We start from the raw sequence: 20179 nt of genomic DNA, 5'->3' as shown, positions 1-20179 counted from the left end.
CTTCCCCATGTCACCGGGAAAATAAACGCATACGACTCCAACTAGTGTTTTTATGAATACCGTTTTAAGGGCGACTACGTACTGCTGCCAAGGAGGAAGCACCAAGCAGTGAAACTCTCTGCTGCCAGTAACACACACCGATGCCCTTAATGAACTACTATGTGGCACTGCCCTCTTCGGTTTAGTTTATATTGCAAACAAACTACGTCAATGTGTTTATCACCAGGGAGTGTTTGTAAATAATCCACCATAAACCCTCTGCACCGTCAAGATAGAAGATGTGTCACAGTTGATGACCACACCTTTTTATGGCAACAGGTATCCACACCCTGTGAAATAATAGTTGTTTTTTTTTTTTTAATACTCCAGTTTTTTAATTTTTTATAGAAAAGATGCCCATCGTCACCCGGTGACTTCTCAGTGTACCACAACACTGGTAGGACCACCTCTTGTTTGTCCAGAAAAAAACTTGGCAGTTGAAGTGAATCTTTGTTTTTCAGCACATGTTGCTGATCACCTCATTTAAGTAAACGGAGTCAAACATACTGACGCCAACATAAACCTGCAGTGACTCCGCTACGTAAACAGTTTGACTTTACACCCACAACCATATGACTAACTTTACAACAGGGGGGGGGCAGATAACTCACATATTCCAATAAGAGGCAGGTTTCTCTTGAGGGACAAAGTTCAACCCCTTTCTTGACACAGTAGATGACTCACTCAATTTCATTGGGATTGTATTGCCACACAAATGAAAAGCCTCAACTTGACCCTCCTTTTAATTAGAAAAATAGTTTGTTTAATCCCATGTTAACATCTTTTTTTTTTTTTTTTTTTTTTACAAGACAGTGAGATTTCCCCTCTGATAAAGCCATCATCCAAAGGCTGCACATAAGTTCATTACAACACCCGTTTTACGACTGGTCAATCAACATGAAGGCCATTTATGTAAGGAGTTGTTTGATTTCAATATATGAACGTGCTCATTGTTTTAAAAAATGGTCCGAAATGGCATTCGATTTGTATTTTTACATGACATGGCATTGTTTTTTTGTTTTTTATCCGAATGCATTGCAGATTTACCTTTTAAAATGGTATCCAGGTTAAGACCAGCCTGATATGAAATATCTCTGTAAGATCAGTCTCTTCCTCTTCCTTTCTCCGACAGCAGGTTCAAAGTTCGAAAAGCCATAAAATCCACTCGCCAGTCAAAGGAGAGCTGCGTCCGTCCCTTCACACGGAGACGCACTGCAGAGCTCGCCGGCTCAATCGGGAAGCTCCAAGAGTTGGAATTAATGAAGACCACCGATTCGAGGACCTATAGGTAGATCTCTTCAATTTGAACCAAACAGGATTCTTTTGGTATCACTTTTGCTTTCTCTTTGAAACTCCCCAACTCTTTATGTGGATTTCTTTTCGTAGGAACGCTGAAAATTGGTGATGTTGAAAAAGGTAAGTGGGAAAAAATCATTGGTATCGAGTATGGATTTTATAGATGAGATTACTGCTTACCGGAAAATACTCATTCATTCAAGAAAAACACTTTGAACTGCTAAAGGTAGCGATTAAACATTAATTCCGTACGCTGCCGACACATTAAAACACAAAAGTGGAATTGTTAACCTTTTATTGTGCTGTGTGTCGTCAGGGGGAGTGGGTGTGGGTGGACTCTGACATCGGGGTTCCCATTGGAGCGAAGGTCAAAGTGACTAAATCTGGTCAACGGTTACTTGTGGATGATGATGGAAAGGTAAACACTCTTTGTAGTAAAATGCACAGGTGGAAGCATCAGAGCACCCGTTTTCAGCCGGGATCTAGCTTCTAATAAGCCTCCTCGCGTGAAGGCCTTTAGGCTCTTAGTTTGCTCCACAGAATTCTTTTGGTAGTCCCAGATTTTCGGCACTTTCAGGCTGATCTTCTGGATTTTGCGCTGGTCTTGGTTTGAGGTTGTGTGAAAAAAAGATATTTGTTCCCCGCAGAGGTTGGAAGGACATGTACATTCCTCAAACTGTGGAGCTAATATTAGTAAATACCATTAGCACACTTATGCTAAACAAGTTCCTGAAGGTAAATCGAACGCAGTACATATGCTGCGATTAGCTTTATAATGATTGTTACTGCTCCTTAATTCATTTTTACACTGTGATCTGTTGGCCACAGCTTCTATCGTTATCTTCTTAACCAGATTTTGCTGATGATTCAATTTCACAACCAGGTTATTCTCTTCATGACATTTGGTGTAAACTGCAACTTCATGGTTTGAGAGAGGCGCAGGACCTCGAGGTGGTAATTCTACTTTGACCTCGCAGGAAAAGAGTCTTTCCCAGGAGCAGGAAGCCTCCCTGAAGATCATGCACCCCACGTCAGTGGAGGGCGTGGATGACATGATCAAACTCGGAGACATGAATGAGGCCGGCCTCCTTAGGAATCTCCTTCTACGGCACAAACGAGACATCATCTATGTAAGGCCCACATGCAACAAGCAAATCCACTGGGTGGGGAATGAGTGTTATTTTATTACAAATCAACACTGGATAGAGACTGAAGTATCTTCTCTATCATTTTTCTGAAGGCCAGGTTCACACAATGTTTACACAGTTTTATACAGCCATGTTCTTCTGTTTGTAGACCTACACCGGCTCTGTGCTGGTAGCAGTGAATCCGTATCAGGACTTCCCTCTATATTCAGTTGACCAGGTGAGGCTTGTAGTAACTACTAATAGTTGTCTCCTACAGGTGGCATTGGCTCTTCATGTGTGTGCATCCTGTTGTCCCCCAGGTCCAGTTGTACCACGGTCGACAGCTCGGGGAACTCCCTCCCCACATCTTTGCCATCGCTGAATCCGCCTACGGTCACATGACACGTCATCTCAGGAACCAGTGCTGCATCATCAGGTCAGGTCAATCACTCTGCTGGAAACTGTTGCAGATAGGCAGTCTGGATTAGAGTTTTTATTCAGGTGGTCACCTTCTGATTCTTTTTTTTTTTTTTTTTTTTTTCCCTCAGCGGTGAATCAGGAGCAGGGAAGACCGAGAGCACGAAGCTAATCCTGCAGTACTTGGCAGCAGTGAGCGGTGAGCTCTCTCAGCAGCAGATTGAACAGCAGATCCTGGAGTCTAACCCAATACTAGAAGGTACCACATCAACACAACCACCGCGAGTGCTTGAATGACGCAGAGACGTGCCGACAGTACCCAACAGGCAGGCAACAGCTGTCCCTGTTCTTTCCCACGCAGCGTTCGGAAATGCAAAAACAATCCGAAACGATAACTCCAGCCGCTTCGGCAAATATTTGGAGATCTTCTTCACTAAGGACGGAGTGATCGAGGGTGCTCGTGTGGAACAGTATCTTTTGGAGAAGTCTCGTGTCTGCCATCAGGTGAGTTGTCTCTGTCCAAACACCTGTCTCCTTTTTATCTGGGCAGATTAATGCTGTAGACCCATAAAGGCAGGGCTGGTTAGATAAACCTGCACTTATCATGGTCAACAAGCTGTGTCATGTACAGGGAGTCAATCATTTCCATGTTGCCTGTCACCAAGCTCCTACACTGTGCTTAGGTTTAATGACACCAAAAAGCCAAATGAAATGTTACTTGCTTGCCCTTTTGACAGAAAAGTGACACCTTTCACACACCTTTAGTTTTTTTTACATTTTTGCAGCAATAATAGCGCGTTGTTGTTCCACATGCTCAGGCGCCGCACGAGAGAAACTACCACATGTTTTACTGCATGCTGGCAGGGGTCACAGCAGAGGAGAAGAAAATTTTGAACCTCGGCGATGCAAAGGAGTACACGTTCCTCTCCAAGGTATCACTGTATCTACCTGCTAAAAGCAAACACACAATCAACCCGACAGTGATCCACCTAAACCTCCCCTCTCTCGTGTGCTGCAGGGCGGCGATGTCGAATGTGAGGGCCGGGATGACGCTAAAGACTACAAGATCATTCGTTCCGCGATGGAAATCTTGACCTTCTCAGAGAGCCAGTGTCAGGAAATCCTCAAGCTCCTGGCAGCCATATTGCATCTGGGAAACATCTGCTTCGAGGGTGAGTGTTTGCATTTTAGATCAATTTTTCTCTCAAAATAATCATTTTAATAAGTTAATAGAATAGAGGGAGCATAAATTCAACGTTAAGTTAAGAAAGTCATACTCTAAAAATAACATTTTAATGTTTGCTAACCTAAAAGCAAATAAACAAAGTAACAATTACACATTTTAACCTACAAGTAAAAAGTCAGGCAACACAACATCTATGTACCACAGGTACAAGTATAAGTAGTGGGAACAAACAGCCAATATATATAATCATCTGTGATGCATACATGTATAAACCACATTTTTTAAAGTAAGTGAAAATTATTACAATGTATATTCTGTTTCGATTGACCTAATGAATTCAACGTCACAAAATCACTAACTGTTTTGTGTATGATTATCTGCAAAGTAACTCCACCTGTTGAATAAATGTGGTGAACTACCCCCTATTTGTGGAGTGGATGTGTAAAGTAGCATCATTTGGAAGTACAGCACCTCTACATTGTAGTTTCTTGGAGCAACTTCCTGTTTTTTTTTTTTCCCCACCAGCCAACACGGAAAATAACTTGGAAACCAGTGACGTCAGCAAGTCACAACACTTCAGCATCGCAGCGTCAATCCTGATGGTGAGCACTTTCTTTTCTGTGTGTGTTGACTCAACAAAAAGGATATGGAGGGAACTTGAACCTGCTGCACCGTTAATCTTCATTCTCCAGCATTTAACGACAAAGTTCTTGTCTGTTCTTTTCAGGTCCACAAGTCTTCCCTGGCGTCGAGCCTCACCCATCGTTCCTTTATGACCAACAGAGAGAGGGTGACCAAACCCCTCAGCGCCGAACAGGCCTCCGACAGCAGAGACGCCTTCGTCAAGGTAATGAAGCCAGTGGCGGTAAATCAATGTTCCATACTTCATTATTGGATCTTGATTCTCCACCATAGAGGAAACATGTGAACATTACCCTTTGGATCTTAGATATTACAAGTGATAAGGAAGCGTGATAGTTCAGCTACATGATGTGATTTGGAGCTTTGATCGTAGAGAGAACAATTGAGTGGGACTTCAATAGCAACATTCATTCACTATAATAGAAGTGTGTGTGTGTGTGTGTGTGTGTGTAAGGAAGGGGGCGGGAGTTGTTGGGACAGTGGGGATTTGAACCAACAACCACACAGTCACAAATGCATTTCAGTGGTTTATATTCCTTGGGTTTGTGTGGCTGATCTCTCAGGCGATCTACAATAAGTTGTTTGTATGGATCGTTGGGAAAATCAACGGTGTCATCTACAAGAAGTTGACCAACAACCGCAAATCGTCCTTCCTTTCCATCGGCCTGCTGGATATCTTTGGCTTTGAGAACTTTAAAACAAACAGGTCAGGACGTTTCTTCACTCTCCCTTCAAGCCGAGCGTAGCGCGCGACTCTGTGCTTTTACCTAACACGCGATGTCGTCCTCTGGCTTTAACAGCTTCGAGCAGCTGTGCATTAATTTTGCCAACGAAAAGCTGCAGCAGTTCTTCGTGGGCCACATCTTCAAGCTGGAGCAGAAGGAGTACCGGAAAGAAGACATCGTGTTTAACAAAATCCGCTTTAGCGACAATCAGAACGTCCTGGACATTCTTGCAGTGAAACCCTGTAACCTGCTGGCTCTTATAGATGAAGAAAGCCATTTTCCAAAGGTGATGGTGCCGTGCGGTATTGTTTTGTTTTTTTGGTCAATTCACACACGGAAAACATTATTTCAGCTTTTGCTGTAAAACCTGCCAGTAAAATCTTTTCTCATTATTTTTTATTGAAATGTTTTTTTTTTTTTCGATGGTGTATCCCAGGGCACTGACCTAACTATGCTGAACAAGATGAACCAGCAGCACAAAGGGAACAAGACCTACATCGCCTCCAAAAGTGAACACGACACAGACTTTGGGATTTGCCACTTCGCAGGCGAGGTTCACTACGACTCCAGAGGTACAACGGGCAAAACGCAAAGACCAGGTCCAACCAGATGGGTAACGTTAGGAGCTAAGCAACGTTCTTTTCTCTGTTTAGGGTTCCTGGAAAAGAACAGAGATGCCGTTAGCTTTGACATAATCAAGATGGTCGATTTGACCTCCAACAAGCTGCTTCGCCAAATATTTGAGACGGAGCTTTCAACCAACGTCGGGAAGATCAGTAACAACAAAAAGGTCATCATGACGCCTAAGAGCTCTCTGCGGGTAGGAAAGAATAACCTCATCAGCACTTTGGTTTCATTTTGCTACAAATATCATCTACTCGTTTTTGTGAAGCATGTTAGAATAAACTGGGGATGTTCCTCTCTGTGGTCCGTGCAGGTTCAGGGTGACAACCGCAAACAGGTGGCGACCCTGAGCGGCCAGTTTCGTCAGTCTCTGGACTCCCTCATGAAGGCCCTGTCCGCTTGCCAGCCGTTCTTCATCCGCTGCTTCAAACCAAACAATGAAAAGCAGTCCAAGGTGAAGGACACGAGAGATTCTTTTTCACATCAACGAATAATTGAGACAGAATGTTCATTAAGAAAAGCAACGAGATGAGGGTTGAGAAACGTTACAGAGGACATTTCCTGTAAATTAGTTTGTTTTCCTAAAATAATGAAGATGTTGCCTTTAAATGAATCTGCCATCTGTCCTTGCACTGGATAAAGAACACTTCCTGTTTTGTGCCATAAAATAATAGATCAAATTTCCGGAAAAATATGACCTGATAATACAGTTGTTGGGGTCATAAACTGGATCATTTTCCATACCCTTATCAATTAGTTTGGTTCATCTTCATTCATCCCCACTATTTTTTTAATCCTATAATTAGTGTGATGGCCGTAGTGAAAGAAAATGGTCGACCATTTTGCTACTGATGGGGGTAACAGTAACTGGATGGATTTACACGCACCTTTGTACTGTACATGCCTTCATGGTTACCACAGGGTGGGTTTCCTTCCCGTCCTCTAAGAAAAGATCTCCACATCCGATTGATGGATTTGCACAAATACCATTTTTTTTGTTTGTTATCCTTGTTGTTGATATGCTGCTGGTGCAGGAAGAAAACAGTAATGCTGTTCTATAAACTATGCTGTATTCTATAATCGATCTCCTCCAGATGTTTGACAGAGAGCTGTGTATGCGTCAGCTGAGGTACTCTGGTATGATGGACACAATCCGCATCCGGAAGCTGGGGTACCCGATTCGCCACACCTTTGTGGAATTCCTGCAGCGCTACAGGGTGCTCCTGAAGACGGCAGTCTGTGACCCCAAAAATGTTAGTCGTCATCATAATACGTTACAATGAGTTCAGAAATTCGTCTGTGGGGGTATTCCTTTGTTATTGCTAAATGTCTCCCGAGATGATTCTGTGCATGCGGTTATTACGCCCACATGATGGTTCACTCCTTCATTGTCTTTCCCCTGGAGGAATTTGCGCTGTCATTAGTGTCTCTTCAGCAACTTTATTGTCTCTCCAGGAAACAGCTGCTGCCTGTTGTGAAGCCATCTGCCAGACGGCGTTTGAAGGAGCCGACGAGTGGAAAATAGGCAGGACCAAGATCTTCCTGAGGGTGAGGAAAATGTACAACTCGAACGTGGCTGTTCCACAGCTTTGACATAGTAGAACATCGCTGCATATATTCACAGTAACAACATTAACTGGCAAAGTAGTAGCAGCTTACCTTCTGTCTTTTGTAATATTCCCAACGTTTACTGTATGTTGCAGTGAATTTGATTTAGTTTTTTTTAATTGGATGACTTAACCCAAGATCATCATCCCAGCTGATAACAACAATGTTTCTCTGGATTAAATCAGGAATTAGAAATGTGTCTTTTTTCACTTTGATTCAGGATGCTCATGATGCCGTCCTGGAACGACTGAGGGAACAAAAGCTCAACAAGATAGCTTTGGTGATCCAGAGGGTCATGCTGGGGCACAAAGACAGGTGCAGCCTCTAAAAAGAGTAAAAGGGGAAATCAAATAGAGATAATGAGCTCAGAACTGAACGAGGTCATGGGTACATTGTATTTATTTATCTCAAAAGGTCTGTTCATCACTATGCATTAGAGATAGAGATTGCGTTATGTTATCAAGATATATGGTGTATAAGCTAAAGACGTGTGTGGCATTGAGTAATGGAGGTTTCTTTTTGTATTTGCCTTTGTCTGTTAATACAGGAAGTCCTTCCTGAAGAAGCGCAAGGCAGCTGTGGTGCTGCAGAAGAACTGGAGAGCTTACAGACAGGAGAAAATTAGGAGAAAGGTCTGACGCTGAACAACCAGTCAGAGCGTGTAGCTGACAACATGTGCTCTCTCTGATGCTTGCATTAACGCCAACGACCTGGCCCTTTGTTTCCACTCCTGCTCAACCAGATCCAGAACGGCTTTGCGCGGCTGGTCTCAAAAATCCGCGGTCGGAAGCTACGGTTCCAGTACCTTAGACAGCGAGAGGCAGCACTCACCATACAAAGCCAGGTTCTCACTATACATGCTCATAGATCCAGTGTTGTCCCATGTCCCAAGTGTTATGAACATATACATGCATGTCTATATTTATGTGTGCGAATGTATTTTGGTTTCACTCTTATTAACATTGTCAGTCCTTTTGGAACAAAGAAAATGTAAGGAGAAAGATTAGTTAATTATTTATCATATAATCATTCATTTCTGATGCAATGTAGGTTCGAGGCTACCGGGAGAGGAAAGTCTGGAAGCAGAAGAGAGAAGCAGTCATACTGCTGCAAGCTTACAGCAGAGGACTCCTGGACAGGAGGAGAATAGCTGAGAAAAAGAGAAACGATGTGAGAGCAAAACGTCCCAAAACTAGAAACAATTTCATCAATGTTGCAATGTAATCAAGAATAGGTTTAATTCTCCTGTTTCTATAGCTTTTCAACCCCTCACAGGCCTCCCTCCTGCTTCTGGCAAAAGAGAACCAGAAAAAGATCGCCTCCGAGCTTCAACAGCGACTGGCAGCTATCGCTCAACTACAACCGGCTCACGAGGAGCCCGAGCCAATGGTCGAGCGGGATTCAGAGGACGACTCAAGCGATCTGCAGCCCACACCTCCTGCGGAAGTGATAAAAAAGGAAACACCCCCATCAAATGAATTTCAGGTAAGACAATAATTCATTTGTGTGGTAAATACACATTTGCCTTTTACCACGTCTAAGGAATTTCCCGACTGAATCCTTGACGTTAATTCTTTTTTTTTTAATGTTATGAAGAAGAGAAACACGCCAGCGCCGGTTGAGGAAACATCCGTTGAGACGTCAGAGCGGATAATCGTCACCGGGGCCTCACTCTCATCCACCCCCACCCCATCAGTTGAGGACGACGAGGAGGACGACGACGAGGGGGGGGAGGACGACGAGTTTGATGACGGCAGCGACAAGTATTCCTTCCAAAAGTTCAGCAAGCAACACTTCCAGGGCAACGCCGACCACACGCACTTCAACCAGAGACTCAAGCAGCCGCTTCTGCACCACGACGACGAGGGCGATGCTCTGGTGGGTGAACACGGACCAACAAGGGTTGCCGGGGATTTAGAAGATTTCCATCTTCTTCCAACGCTCACCCCAGTTTCTCCTAACTTGTCCCTTCAGGCGTGTCTGACTATATGGTGGATTATACTGCGTTACATGGGGGACGTGCCGGAACCGAGAGCCGTGGACGCAATATCTCAGGCGTCCTACATCGTCCCCCGTCATCTACCTCAGAGGCAAGGCAGGAGGCTGAGCAGCCTAGTGGGCCTCGACCAGGTAACATGTGACAAACAGCTGCTGCTGCTGCTGCTATAGTACAGAAGATCCCCAAGAAAGTCAAACAAGAGTCATTACCCTCTAACTGTCATGTCATCTCTCAATAGAAAATAATGAGGAGGAACAAGAAGAAGCTCGGGAATAGAAAAGCGTCGATGATTCCAGAGGAGGTCAGCACTAGTGTCGCTATGAGCTTGATCACTATGTCATTCGTTTCTTTGTTGATTCATATCTTAATTCATACTAATTCATTACAGCCAGAGAACTTTACAGAGGAGGACAGCATCTTGATCGGAGAGGGCCCGACACTGGATCACCCACTTTCATCTTTGGAGAAACTACACTTCATCATTGGTTACGCTCTATTGAGACCAGACATAAGGTAGAGAAGGGGTGATTGTCGACATGATAGAGATAACAAATATAAATACGCAGATATAACATTCGTTTGCATTTGACTTTGACTCTTCCAATGTGTTTCTTTTTACCCGTCTTTACCATTCCAATTAATTTCTGAATTTCCAAGAGGTTTTCTTGCATCTTGTTGCATCCATTGTTCACTTATCCTCTTGTTTACCACGGTTTATTTCATGTTTCTTGGCCTGTGCAGGGATGAGATCTACTGCCAGATCTGTAAGCAGCTGGTGAACAATAAGGACAAGAGGAGTCGTACGCAAGGTTGGATCCTCCTGTCCATCTGTCTCGGGATCTTCCCCCCCTCAGAAGATTTTGTGAAGGTCAGTGTGAAACAGCAGCTTGAAATCCAAATACGTGAAAAACCTGTGTAGTGCCACTTCACCTTTTAGTTAAACCCCAGCGAGTCTGTGTTGATTCAAACAATAGTAATAAAATACCCATATAGAAATATATTTGATGTCAACTTACTAAAATTGACACCTTTACTCACCGTACACTGAAACCTCAACACGTCTTGTATCTTTATTGAAACAGTCAAACGTCCTGGATCTGCTCATATGTTTTTGGTATTTCTAAATATTTTTTCATTACTTAATTTTTTTTAAATATTGACCCTGTTCTATTGTTCTCTTTTCCACAGTACTTGGAGCGTTTTGTCCTGAAAGGTCCGGATGGTTACGGAAAGTACTGTACTGAGCGACTGATTCGTACAACAGCCAACTCAACAAGAAAAGAGTTGCCCTGTTGGATAGAGGAACAGGTGTGGCCACGTTTTTTTGTTGTATCAAAATTTCCATGTATCAAACTTTAATATATTGAATTGTTTGCGTAGCAGGCGTTATACTCCAAAACTTTACTTACAGCGGGTACCGACATTTATTAGAGGTGGCAATGGCAGACTGGCAGTTGAATACTATTCTATAAACTGCTTATAGTCGAATGAAAATAGTTTATTTTTCTTTGAGTACTAGTCCTGTAACCTTCTTTTCAGCTTCCTCTTCCACAAGTAGAGACTAACCTCTGGTGGTGCGTGCAGTGCGCTTCAATGAGTCCCATCGATACAGCTTCAAAGGACGTGCAGCCTGAGTATTCATCACCTCGGCCTGATTGCAACACAGTCTTATCTTTGTTCGCCCTGCTGACAGGCTGCAAAGTCCAAGAAGCCCATAGATGTGGCTGTGACCATAGAGGACGATCGCTCCATCAGTCTGCAAGTGGACTCCGCCTCCACCTCCGCTGAAGTCTGTCAAGCTGTGGCTAACCAGATCGGTCTGCGAGACACATATGGATTCTCCCTGTACATCAGTTTCTATGAAAAGGTGGGCACTACTTGCACTCTTGTTTATCCGTTGAGAACATCTGCAACGTTTACGGAGAAAAGTGCACCTGCTTTTTGTTGACCCGTACATTAGAGTTTCTCGAAGTTGTTTAAATCAGTGCTGAATTCAGAGGATTGTAGAGAACCCCACTCACTGAAACCGTCTTTCGTCTCCAGATGTGGTCTCTGGGGAGCGGCGAGAGACATATATTCGATGCAGTGTCTCAGTGTGAGCAGGAGATGAGGAGGCAGGGCCAGAAGGAGAAGGATGCCCCCTGGACATTTTCAATCCGCAAGGAACTGTTCACACCCTGGCATGACACCTCAATAGACCCGATCAGCACCGACCTGATTTACAGACAGGTTATCAAGGGAATCAAGATGGGAGAGTACACCAGTGACAAGGTGAGGCTCACAAAGAAGAGGACTTTGTTCACTTTGACATACTAATCATAACTTAATTTCTTCAATAAGTCAGAACGCAGCATTTGTATGGTCGCCGGTTAGATTTCGTCTGTGAAAGATGATCATTTAGTATTGAAGAAGCACAAAAGAAATACTCTCACCTTTTGAATATGGTTAAAGTAGCCATTGTTCAATAGGCTTATTATGTCACAATATAGTTGACAGCATCACAATGTTGCTCCCAAAATGTACCTTGGCAACTGTTGCAATGTACTGTCAAATACGTTACCAATACAAAATAGGCAATAATTTATTTAAATTTGTGCAAACAAAAATATATTCTATCTCTCAGGAGGATGAATACGTCCAGATTGGTGCACAGCACTATTACATCCATTTTGGGTCTGCCTACAACAAAGACAACGTCAGAAAGGTGGTCAAGGAGTGCATCACCACAAAACTTATTGAACGCAAGTCTATGACAAAGTGGATCGAACTCATCAGTGCAGCACACTTGGAGGTAAAGTGCATGCAGTCAAAAAACAGTCCAAAATGAGATCCTGTACCTTCATTTTCTATTGTCACTTAAAAAGAGTCACTTCTGGGTAATTGTCCTACAGGGTCCTTATGTCAACGGGATGCAGACAGCAGACAGCGTAAAAGGAGAACTGGTCAACCACGCACAACATGCATGGCCCTTGCACTTCTCCAAGTTCTATGAAGCCACATTGATCTCAGGTCAGTCATCATACTGCTTACAATACCCGCAGTATTTAACATGCAATACACTGTTTCATCAACACCCAGAGAGGTCTTGATATGATTTAAATGTTGAAAACGGGTAAACAACATATTCTTACTATTACTGGAGCCTGAGGTCCCCTTTAGATGTTATTAAAATGTTTGTGCATCTCCTCTGAGCTCAGATTACCAGCTCATATTTAAGCTTCTGTAACTTTGCATTTTCAGAAGTGTCCTCAGGACCTTCTTTGCCCAAAAGCCGATTTTTTGTGGCTGTAAACTGGAGTGGCGTCTTCTTCATGGACGGCAGAGACAAGAGTCTCCTTGAGATTCCTTACATAGAAGTAAAGGACGTACACATAATCAGGTAAGGACCGTAGTAGTATCAAGCAAATAATACTTTGATGTACCAAAAGTATCAAACAAATAATACTTTGATGTACACAACCTGTCTAGTGACAGCAATTTTAGTGACACTGAGTCACTGAGTTTGGCCACAGTCAAAGGAGAGTTTGTCCTGAAATCTGCGGACGCCGTGGAACTGGCCGCCCTCATTGAGAGAAACCTCACCGGGCTGAGGCGGCGCTCCGTGTATGTGCTGGCTCAACAGGACGCCGGGAAACCAGGTAGGAGCCTACAGGTCACGCTGTTGGTGTTTGGTCCCACACACACACACACACACACACAGACACGCAGTCAAAACAACTCTTTCTCCTACCGCCCGCAGATGACCCCGCGTCCCTGGTTTGTAAACGAGGCGACCTTCTGCTGGTAGTAAAAGATGAAGGCAGTTTTCCTGACAAGAACCTGATGAAAGTTAGAAACCAGCGGACCGGTGTGGAGTGTGCGATCCATAAGGACACGGTGCAGTTTCTGCCAACTCTCGAGAAGCCCACCGACGATATGCTGGTAGAGTCACCCATCTTCTATTCTCAAATAAATGCATTTGGGCATTCAACTTCACCGTATAAAAGCAGATATTATAAATCGAAATGTTGTTAGTATTTACATATTGTAAACAACTCATCAAAAACAGTAAATGTCAAAATTAACAGCATCATTAATTGAATATATTCATGTATAGAAGTGAAGTATTTTACACGAGCCGAGGTTAAACGAGGATGACGCTTCGGATGAGCCCCCCCTTTGGTGAAATTAATGACCCGCCTCTGACCCCTCAGGAGCTGCTCAGTCCGGTCCAGAAGAAACAATCGATGACACAAAACAACTTGTCAGGGATAACTGATACGGTGGCCCCCATCTCTTTGAAAGAGTTTGCATTTGATTACTTCAGGTATCGATATCACATTAATCACTACATAGTTCTTTTTTTCCATTCTGAATATTAATCTAACAATATGCCAGACGTCGTCAGAACAATTTTTTAAGAGCAAACCTGTCTGGAAGCCCTTCGAGACCTATGCGCTCACACAGTTTGCTCGACGTCGCAGGCCTCCAGCTAAAGATGCCGGGCGACAGGGTTCCTCTAAAGCGGTCGTCAAGGAGCGGCTGTGGTCTTCCTCCAAGGAACCTCTCAAACAGCCTCTCTTGAAGAGCCTGGTCGGCAACTCTGATCTCAGCAACATGGCCTGCACCACCTTCACTGATATCCTTGAAACTAATGCTTCCACTCGCACATGCTATCACACCGCAAGTTCCATTTCCCACAGTGTCATTAATGGCGAGAAAACAGCGTTAAATGAACATTGTCAGGTATTGTAATAATATTTTTGTCGGGATGAGTCATAACCAAATATGATATTCCTTCAGCTTCCTATTTAACATTCTGAAAAAATGGGAACCGCATTTTTCTAGAAAAAGTCACCGAGTGGGCCGGTTTGGACTTTCTTTGACGGGCCAGTTTTGGCGCTTTGGCCTTATGCTCAACACCCCTGGTCTACGAAACATAAAGAATGGGATGTGGGATACATAACCTATCCCAGTTTCCAACTGTCTGTGTGGATCCTTGACCACGGCTGGCACCTATCCTGAAGTACATGGGCGACTACCCCATCAAACACGCCCGCAGTCCTCTGGAGCTCACGGACCAGATCTTTGGTCCCGCCACCCAGCATGAAGCTCTGCAGGATGAGGTCTACTGCCAGATCATGAGACAGATGACCAACAACCCAAACAGGTCCTCCACCCCCCCTTCCACCCCCACTCATGCGCACTTCTGCATATTGAACCATTCACACAAAATCAAGAGCCAACGAATAAAATCCCATATAATCCCCCCCTCCTCCTGGTGCTCGCTCCCTCTCCCTCTCAGGTTGAGTATGGACCGTGGGTGGCAGCTCATGTGGCTGTGTTTGGGCTTGTTCCGGCCCAGTCAGAATTTGCAGAAACACACTCAGCGCTTCCTGGAGTCGCGGCCCAGAGACCAGCTGGCTCCTGGCTGCCTGCAGAGGCTGCACCAGATGTCCAGGTCAGGCTATAATAAGAAATGATTTGTTGTTCTCTAGTTATTTATTCCTGTCAGTTGATCACTGTGATAGAAATCCTCAGCGCATGTTTGTAAATCACAGTGGTGTGCTTTGTGACCTCAGTAAGGAGCCCAGAATGCTTCCTCCCCATCCGGTGGAAGTGAATGCCATCCAACAGAACAGCACCCAGATCTTCCATAAAGTCCACTTCCCAAACGAAACGAGTAATGTACGACGCAACACTTGATGATGAGATGTTCATCAATGTGCACTTGATCATACTGTCGATATTAACTAGCAGGGTTTAAATCTCCAATGTATTTTATTTTGTTATCGGTTTTTGGTGATTATTTCCATACTTCAATATGTCATCACAGTTCATTTTGATATCAGCAAACGTTTTGTATTCTTTATGTTGTGCAGATATTTGAGGTGAAATCGACGACCACAATCGAAACCCTGTGCCGCAGCATCGCCTTGAAGCTCAAAGTGAGCTCAGCTGAAGGATACGGCCTGTACCTAAAAACGCCAAACAAGGTCAGGTTGGAAAATGTGCCTGAAGGAGTTTGCTTCTTTTTTTTTTTTAGCCATTCATTATATTGTGTTTTGATTTTTTTTTTAAGACAAAGATGTAATGAGAAGTATTGATCCTATACAGTCTTCTATAATTTCAATGGATGAAATTGTGTTCTTATCGTCACTGGTGAATTAAAAATCTTCTTCACAGTTGCCTAGAAATGCCAAAGCTGTACTTGTGACCTATTTAATATCATATTGACTTTCATACTGTTTTTAATTCTTAGGTTATAAGCATGGAGGAGCAGAACTACTTTTTTGACAGTTTAAGGCAGACTTCAGAGGTTCCAAAGAAAGTGAAGAAAGTGAAAGAAGGTAATTCTTCTTACTAACACCTTTTCTATTTTTTATGGTCAGTGGTTTTCCTTATTTATGACTGAGGTTTAACGCCCCAGGCAACATAGCTACTGCGCCGTACCGGGTGATCTTCAAGAGAAAGCTCTGGTTCAACGTGACCCCGGGGAAAGACGAGGTTGCAGATCTCACTTTCCACTTCCCACAGGTATGCAACCAAAACACGCTCTCCACTTTGCTGGCTTTCACTCTTTTTTTCAACACGCAGTACTGTCTTGACACATACTGCTTTTTGCTGCAACACAGGAGCTGCCCAGGTACCTGCGTGGATACCACAATTGCACCAAAGAGGACATGACCAACTTGGGTGGGCTGCTCTTCAGGGTCGGAGTGGATTCTGACAGGTCGCAGTTTATCATGATCCCCAGAATGCTGAGGGAGCTTGTTCCTGCAGACCAGTTACAAATGATGTCCCCCGAAGAGTGGAAGAAGGTAAAGTAAAGGACCTACAGAGGAAGAGCAGACGTTTACGACAAATCCTTTAGCTTCTTTTTTTAAATAACACTTTTTTTTAGAGGCACCAGGAGTAAATTGGCTTTTACATGAATTTGTTAAGGGAAGTCCACTGAGTATTTCTCTCTTTGCCTTTTTTTTTCTACTCGCAGCACATCATATCTGCCTATAACAGGCAGAGTGGCATGACGGTGCAGGAGGCCAAAATCGCCTTCCTCAAAGACATTTCGTCGTGGCCAACCTTTGGCTGTTCCTTCTTTGAAGTTAAGGTGAGTCCTCAGGATGAATTTACAGCAAGGTTGTCGGACAACAATTTGAGGAAACTCTTTTGCCTCATTAAAATTTCACGTGCATTTTATTTTGCAGCAAACTTGTGAACCAAGCTACCCAAATATAATTTTGATCTCCATCAGCAAGCAAGGGGTTTGCTTAATAGACCCAGTTACCAAGGTAGGTTTATTTAAATGACCCATAGTATTATGCATCTTCTACTTATGGTATAGTCTTTTCATGTTTCTTCATGTCTGTTGCATATTATTTCTGTATATTATATTTATTTGATAACCATTTGGGGGAGGGGTGGGGGTCATCTTAATGTATCCTAATCCTACTTTAAACCTTTTAGCGGCTGCTTGGTATGCACCCATTCAGCCGCATCACAGAGTACCAAAGCGAAAGCGGCTACTTTGAGATGACCATCGGCCCCCTGGGAACCATCTTTGTCTGTGAAACCTCACACGTAAGTGGTTGCTTTATATTTAGTTTTCATAATGCCCAAATACACAATGCACAAGCAAATATGTTTCTCTATCAATCAGTCTGTTCCTGAGAGTTCATTTTTATTGTTTTTATTAATCATTTCTTGACAAATTCTTCTATTTCCTCCGTTTCCAGGCCCACACAATAGAGGACCTTCTTAGATCGTACATCACCATGTACGAGAGGCAGAGGCAGTACTTCCGACCAAGGAACCAGATGTTTTCCTGAGTCTTCAAGAGCAACATCCTGAACTGAAAAGCTGTAATTTATGCTGTAATTTTAATGTACTTTTGATTAATATCTTTACATTAAGGTATTTGCATATTTCAGTGATGATAAATGACAAAAGGGGCCCATAGCAGATTGCTTCTACTAAACAAGATGACAATATTTCAATTTGTCCAGTAATTTATTACATCTTGACTACAATTAGCGTTGCGTTGTGAGAACATGAAATGGGATTGATGTAACATTAGTGGTCTGCGAGTACAATGAGGTGTATTATTTGTGATTTTATTTAGAGAAATAAAATATATATGATCATACTCAGAATTCTTCCTCATTAAATAGACATAATGCACATTGAGTTTATCAGATGGCCCTTAAAATAATTAAAATATACTGTACACATGTTTACACATTTATATATTGACAAATTTACTTATTTAATGCCCTTTAGGCAAACAGTCCAGGGTGTACCCCGTCTCTCCCCAAACGCCAGCTGGAATTACTTCAGCCCCCCCCCCCCCCCCCCCTCACGGCCTTCTAAAATAAATCAATTCACATCCACCGGACGTTGTAAAAATGCATACAGCATCGTTAAATGTTGAGAAAGGCGTCTTTTTGAAATAGCTGACTTTAAAATGTTTTAAAATGACAAGATGATTATCTAATGCCTGAGAAACATTGTTGAAAATATTTCAACAAAAAACATCTCAGTTTGCATTTTGTTTTTGTATTTAATGTTTTATGTTTGAAGTGTTGTTAGCTTTTTGCTGGATTAATGTTTGTTAATACAAAAATCTGTGTTAAGACAGTTATGAAATATTATACTATGAGTAAATATATGCCTTCTTCTTTTCCTCTTTGATTTGTATTTTCAAACTTCAAAACAGTTGTGTGGCCTGTACACAAGCCGGAGACAAAGTCAGGCAACACTTGTGATTTTCCATCAGACATTTGATGCCTCTGGAATGTCCCGACTGCTGCTTGAATTTCAGTCAGCAGTCACTCTTTAACAACCCAAACTCAACTCCTACTTGAACGGGCATCACAAATTCTCCGATGTACTACATATGTAGTACACATGTAGTAGTGTAATAGTCGAACACTTAAACAACCGTCCTCGTTGCCTGTCAAGACTATTGCTCTGTTACCATGGAAACCATGTGACCAAAAAAAAAAAATCAGGTTACCATGGGCAGGTGCATATGAGGTGCAGTATTATCGTCTGTGCCTCAGAGCCTATATTTCCTGATGAAATCTGACTGCTGGTGGAGCAGGTATCGACAGACACCAGACCCTTTAGCAGTGTAATTACTGTAGTTTTAATGACTATCTGAACCAATAAAATTACCCTGGACATTACATTCATATATTAAAGGTCAAACAGTTTTTTTAATATATCAGGGATGACACAATGACAGTTTAATCTCACTATGGTTCAGAGTAAATGTATTCTGTTAGATTTAAAATGAATTAGAAAGGAATGTAAAAGTGTGATGTAGGCCATTCATTTGAATGTCGAAGTCTGTATGTTTTGTGTCCGCTGCCTCGCTAGAAGGCAGATGCATTTTGATGCACTGCACCAAATTTGGAACAAAAGACCTTATAGCCCAGACCACATCACTATCCTCCCACCTGCTTTAACCCCCCCTCGCCTTATATTTTAAAACGGAACTAAAAAAAAAATGTTGTATCAAGACCAGGCCCATATCTACACATACACTCGCAGCGTATGGATCTATGATTCTATATATGTGAATATATATGTGAGGTGTATATGTATTTATTCATATATATGAATAAATATAATTGTTATACTATTTATCCATGTACACACACAGGCACGCACACGAAATACGGCGTGCGCGCACACGTGTGTGAGCGCGTGCGCTCATATTTTCTGTCATTCTCAACCAGAAGGAGACAAAACCTTTCGGCCATTTTTTTTTCCGCGGTGTTTGTTGTTTTCACCCAGACGAGAGGCTGTTCTCAGGTCGACGCCGAGATGTTCCGACCGGTCAAACCGCGGCCGGCTCTGAGGAGGGTAAAATGATCCCAGATCAGTTTCTGTTTCGGTGTCATCGCCGTGGCTCCTTATCGCGCGGCTGGGTGCGCGGCAGCCTCGCGATAGCGCCTCGCCTTCCACAATCAAAGCTTCCGTTTCGCGAACTGGATGCTGACAGACGCGCGGTCGCCATGCAGGGGTTACACCGGATTCGTTCCAGCGAGCCTCTGAGGAAGCTGCTTCTCCACCACCGGACCCGCACGGGGCACAGCACGCGAGACGTCTAGCGGACGCCAGCAAACAAACAAACAAGCCAACAAACAAAACAAAAAAGCTCGGGACTCGCGTTTGGCGGCCGGTTTGGCGACAGCAGGTGTCCGAAACGATGGACGAAAGTTTGGGATTCCGCAAACGGCGGTGTGTACGCTGGATCCTCTCAGCGGTAAAGTGGCTTCATGAGTGTCCAAAGTAACAGTGGAAGTGGTGGTGGAAGTTTGGAGGCGACGCCATCTTGGTCGCAGCTCTCCTCGTCCCCAACGATTTCTCAACAACATATAACGGCGACCGCAAAGAGCAAGGAAGGTACAACAGCTCGCCAAGTGCACAACTTAAAGCGCGGCCTTCCCCGCAGAAGTGGATTGTTTTTCGGTCGTGTCGCGCTAACGTTAGTTGAAGTAAAAAAAAAAAAAAACTAAAAAAAAAAATG

The 20179-nt window shown here is 43.3% G+C and overlaps 2 protein-coding genes across 5 annotated transcripts in view; both read left to right on the top strand.

The window, feature by feature from the left end:
- Positions 1-987: 987 nt before the first annotated feature.
- Positions 988-17992, top strand: LOC119209502 (unconventional myosin-VIIb-like). The gene is made up of 50 exons (XM_037458904.2): positions 988-1327; positions 1426-1455; positions 1652-1753; positions 2313-2465; positions 2632-2700; positions 2783-2898; positions 3011-3138; positions 3241-3383; positions 3698-3811; positions 3898-4051; positions 4591-4667; positions 4793-4912; positions 5271-5413; positions 5508-5718; positions 5869-6004; positions 6086-6252; positions 6370-6510; positions 7151-7309; positions 7512-7604; positions 7885-7979; positions 8212-8296; positions 8407-8508; positions 8715-8834; positions 8922-9149; positions 9261-9542; positions 9639-9794; positions 9902-9964; positions 10052-10176; positions 10405-10531; positions 10852-10971; positions 11357-11530; positions 11707-11934; positions 12287-12454; positions 12555-12672; positions 12904-13042; positions 13132-13301; positions 13403-13584; positions 13857-13969; positions 14127-14281; positions 14659-14812; positions 14948-15103; positions 15225-15330; positions 15525-15638; positions 15905-15992; positions 16073-16179; positions 16278-16463; positions 16637-16753; positions 16851-16934; positions 17110-17223; positions 17379-17992. The coding sequence occupies exons 2-50, from the start codon at positions 1444-1446 to the stop codon at positions 17469-17471; spliced, it is 6507 nt and encodes a 2168-aa protein (XP_037314801.2). The 5' UTR covers positions 988-1327; positions 1426-1443; the 3' UTR covers positions 17472-17992.
- A 1359-nt stretch (positions 17993-19351) lies between these two features.
- The window catches only part of LOC119209504 (serine/threonine-protein kinase tousled-like 1-B), a 10591-nt gene continuing 9763 nt past the window's right edge, over positions 19352-20179 (top strand). For 3 of the 4 annotated variants that reach the window (XM_037458909.2, XM_037458908.2, XM_037458907.2), the window contains exon 1: positions 19352-20055. In XM_037458909.2, coding sequence (XP_037314806.1) covers positions 19929-20055 — 127 coding nt within the window. In that variant the 5' untranslated portion in view covers positions 19352-19928. The remainder of the gene's footprint in view (positions 20056-20179) is intronic. The other variant, XM_037458910.2, reaches the window with a different exon arrangement.

This window comes from Pungitius pungitius, chromosome 15 (assembly GCF_949316345.1).
Source record: "Pungitius pungitius chromosome 15, fPunPun2.1, whole genome shotgun sequence".
NCBI lineage: Eukaryota > Metazoa > Chordata > Actinopteri > Perciformes > Gasterosteidae > Pungitius > Pungitius pungitius.
The sequence above is the reverse complement of the archived record's forward strand: the minus strand, read 5'-3'. Positions and strand labels throughout refer to the sequence as shown.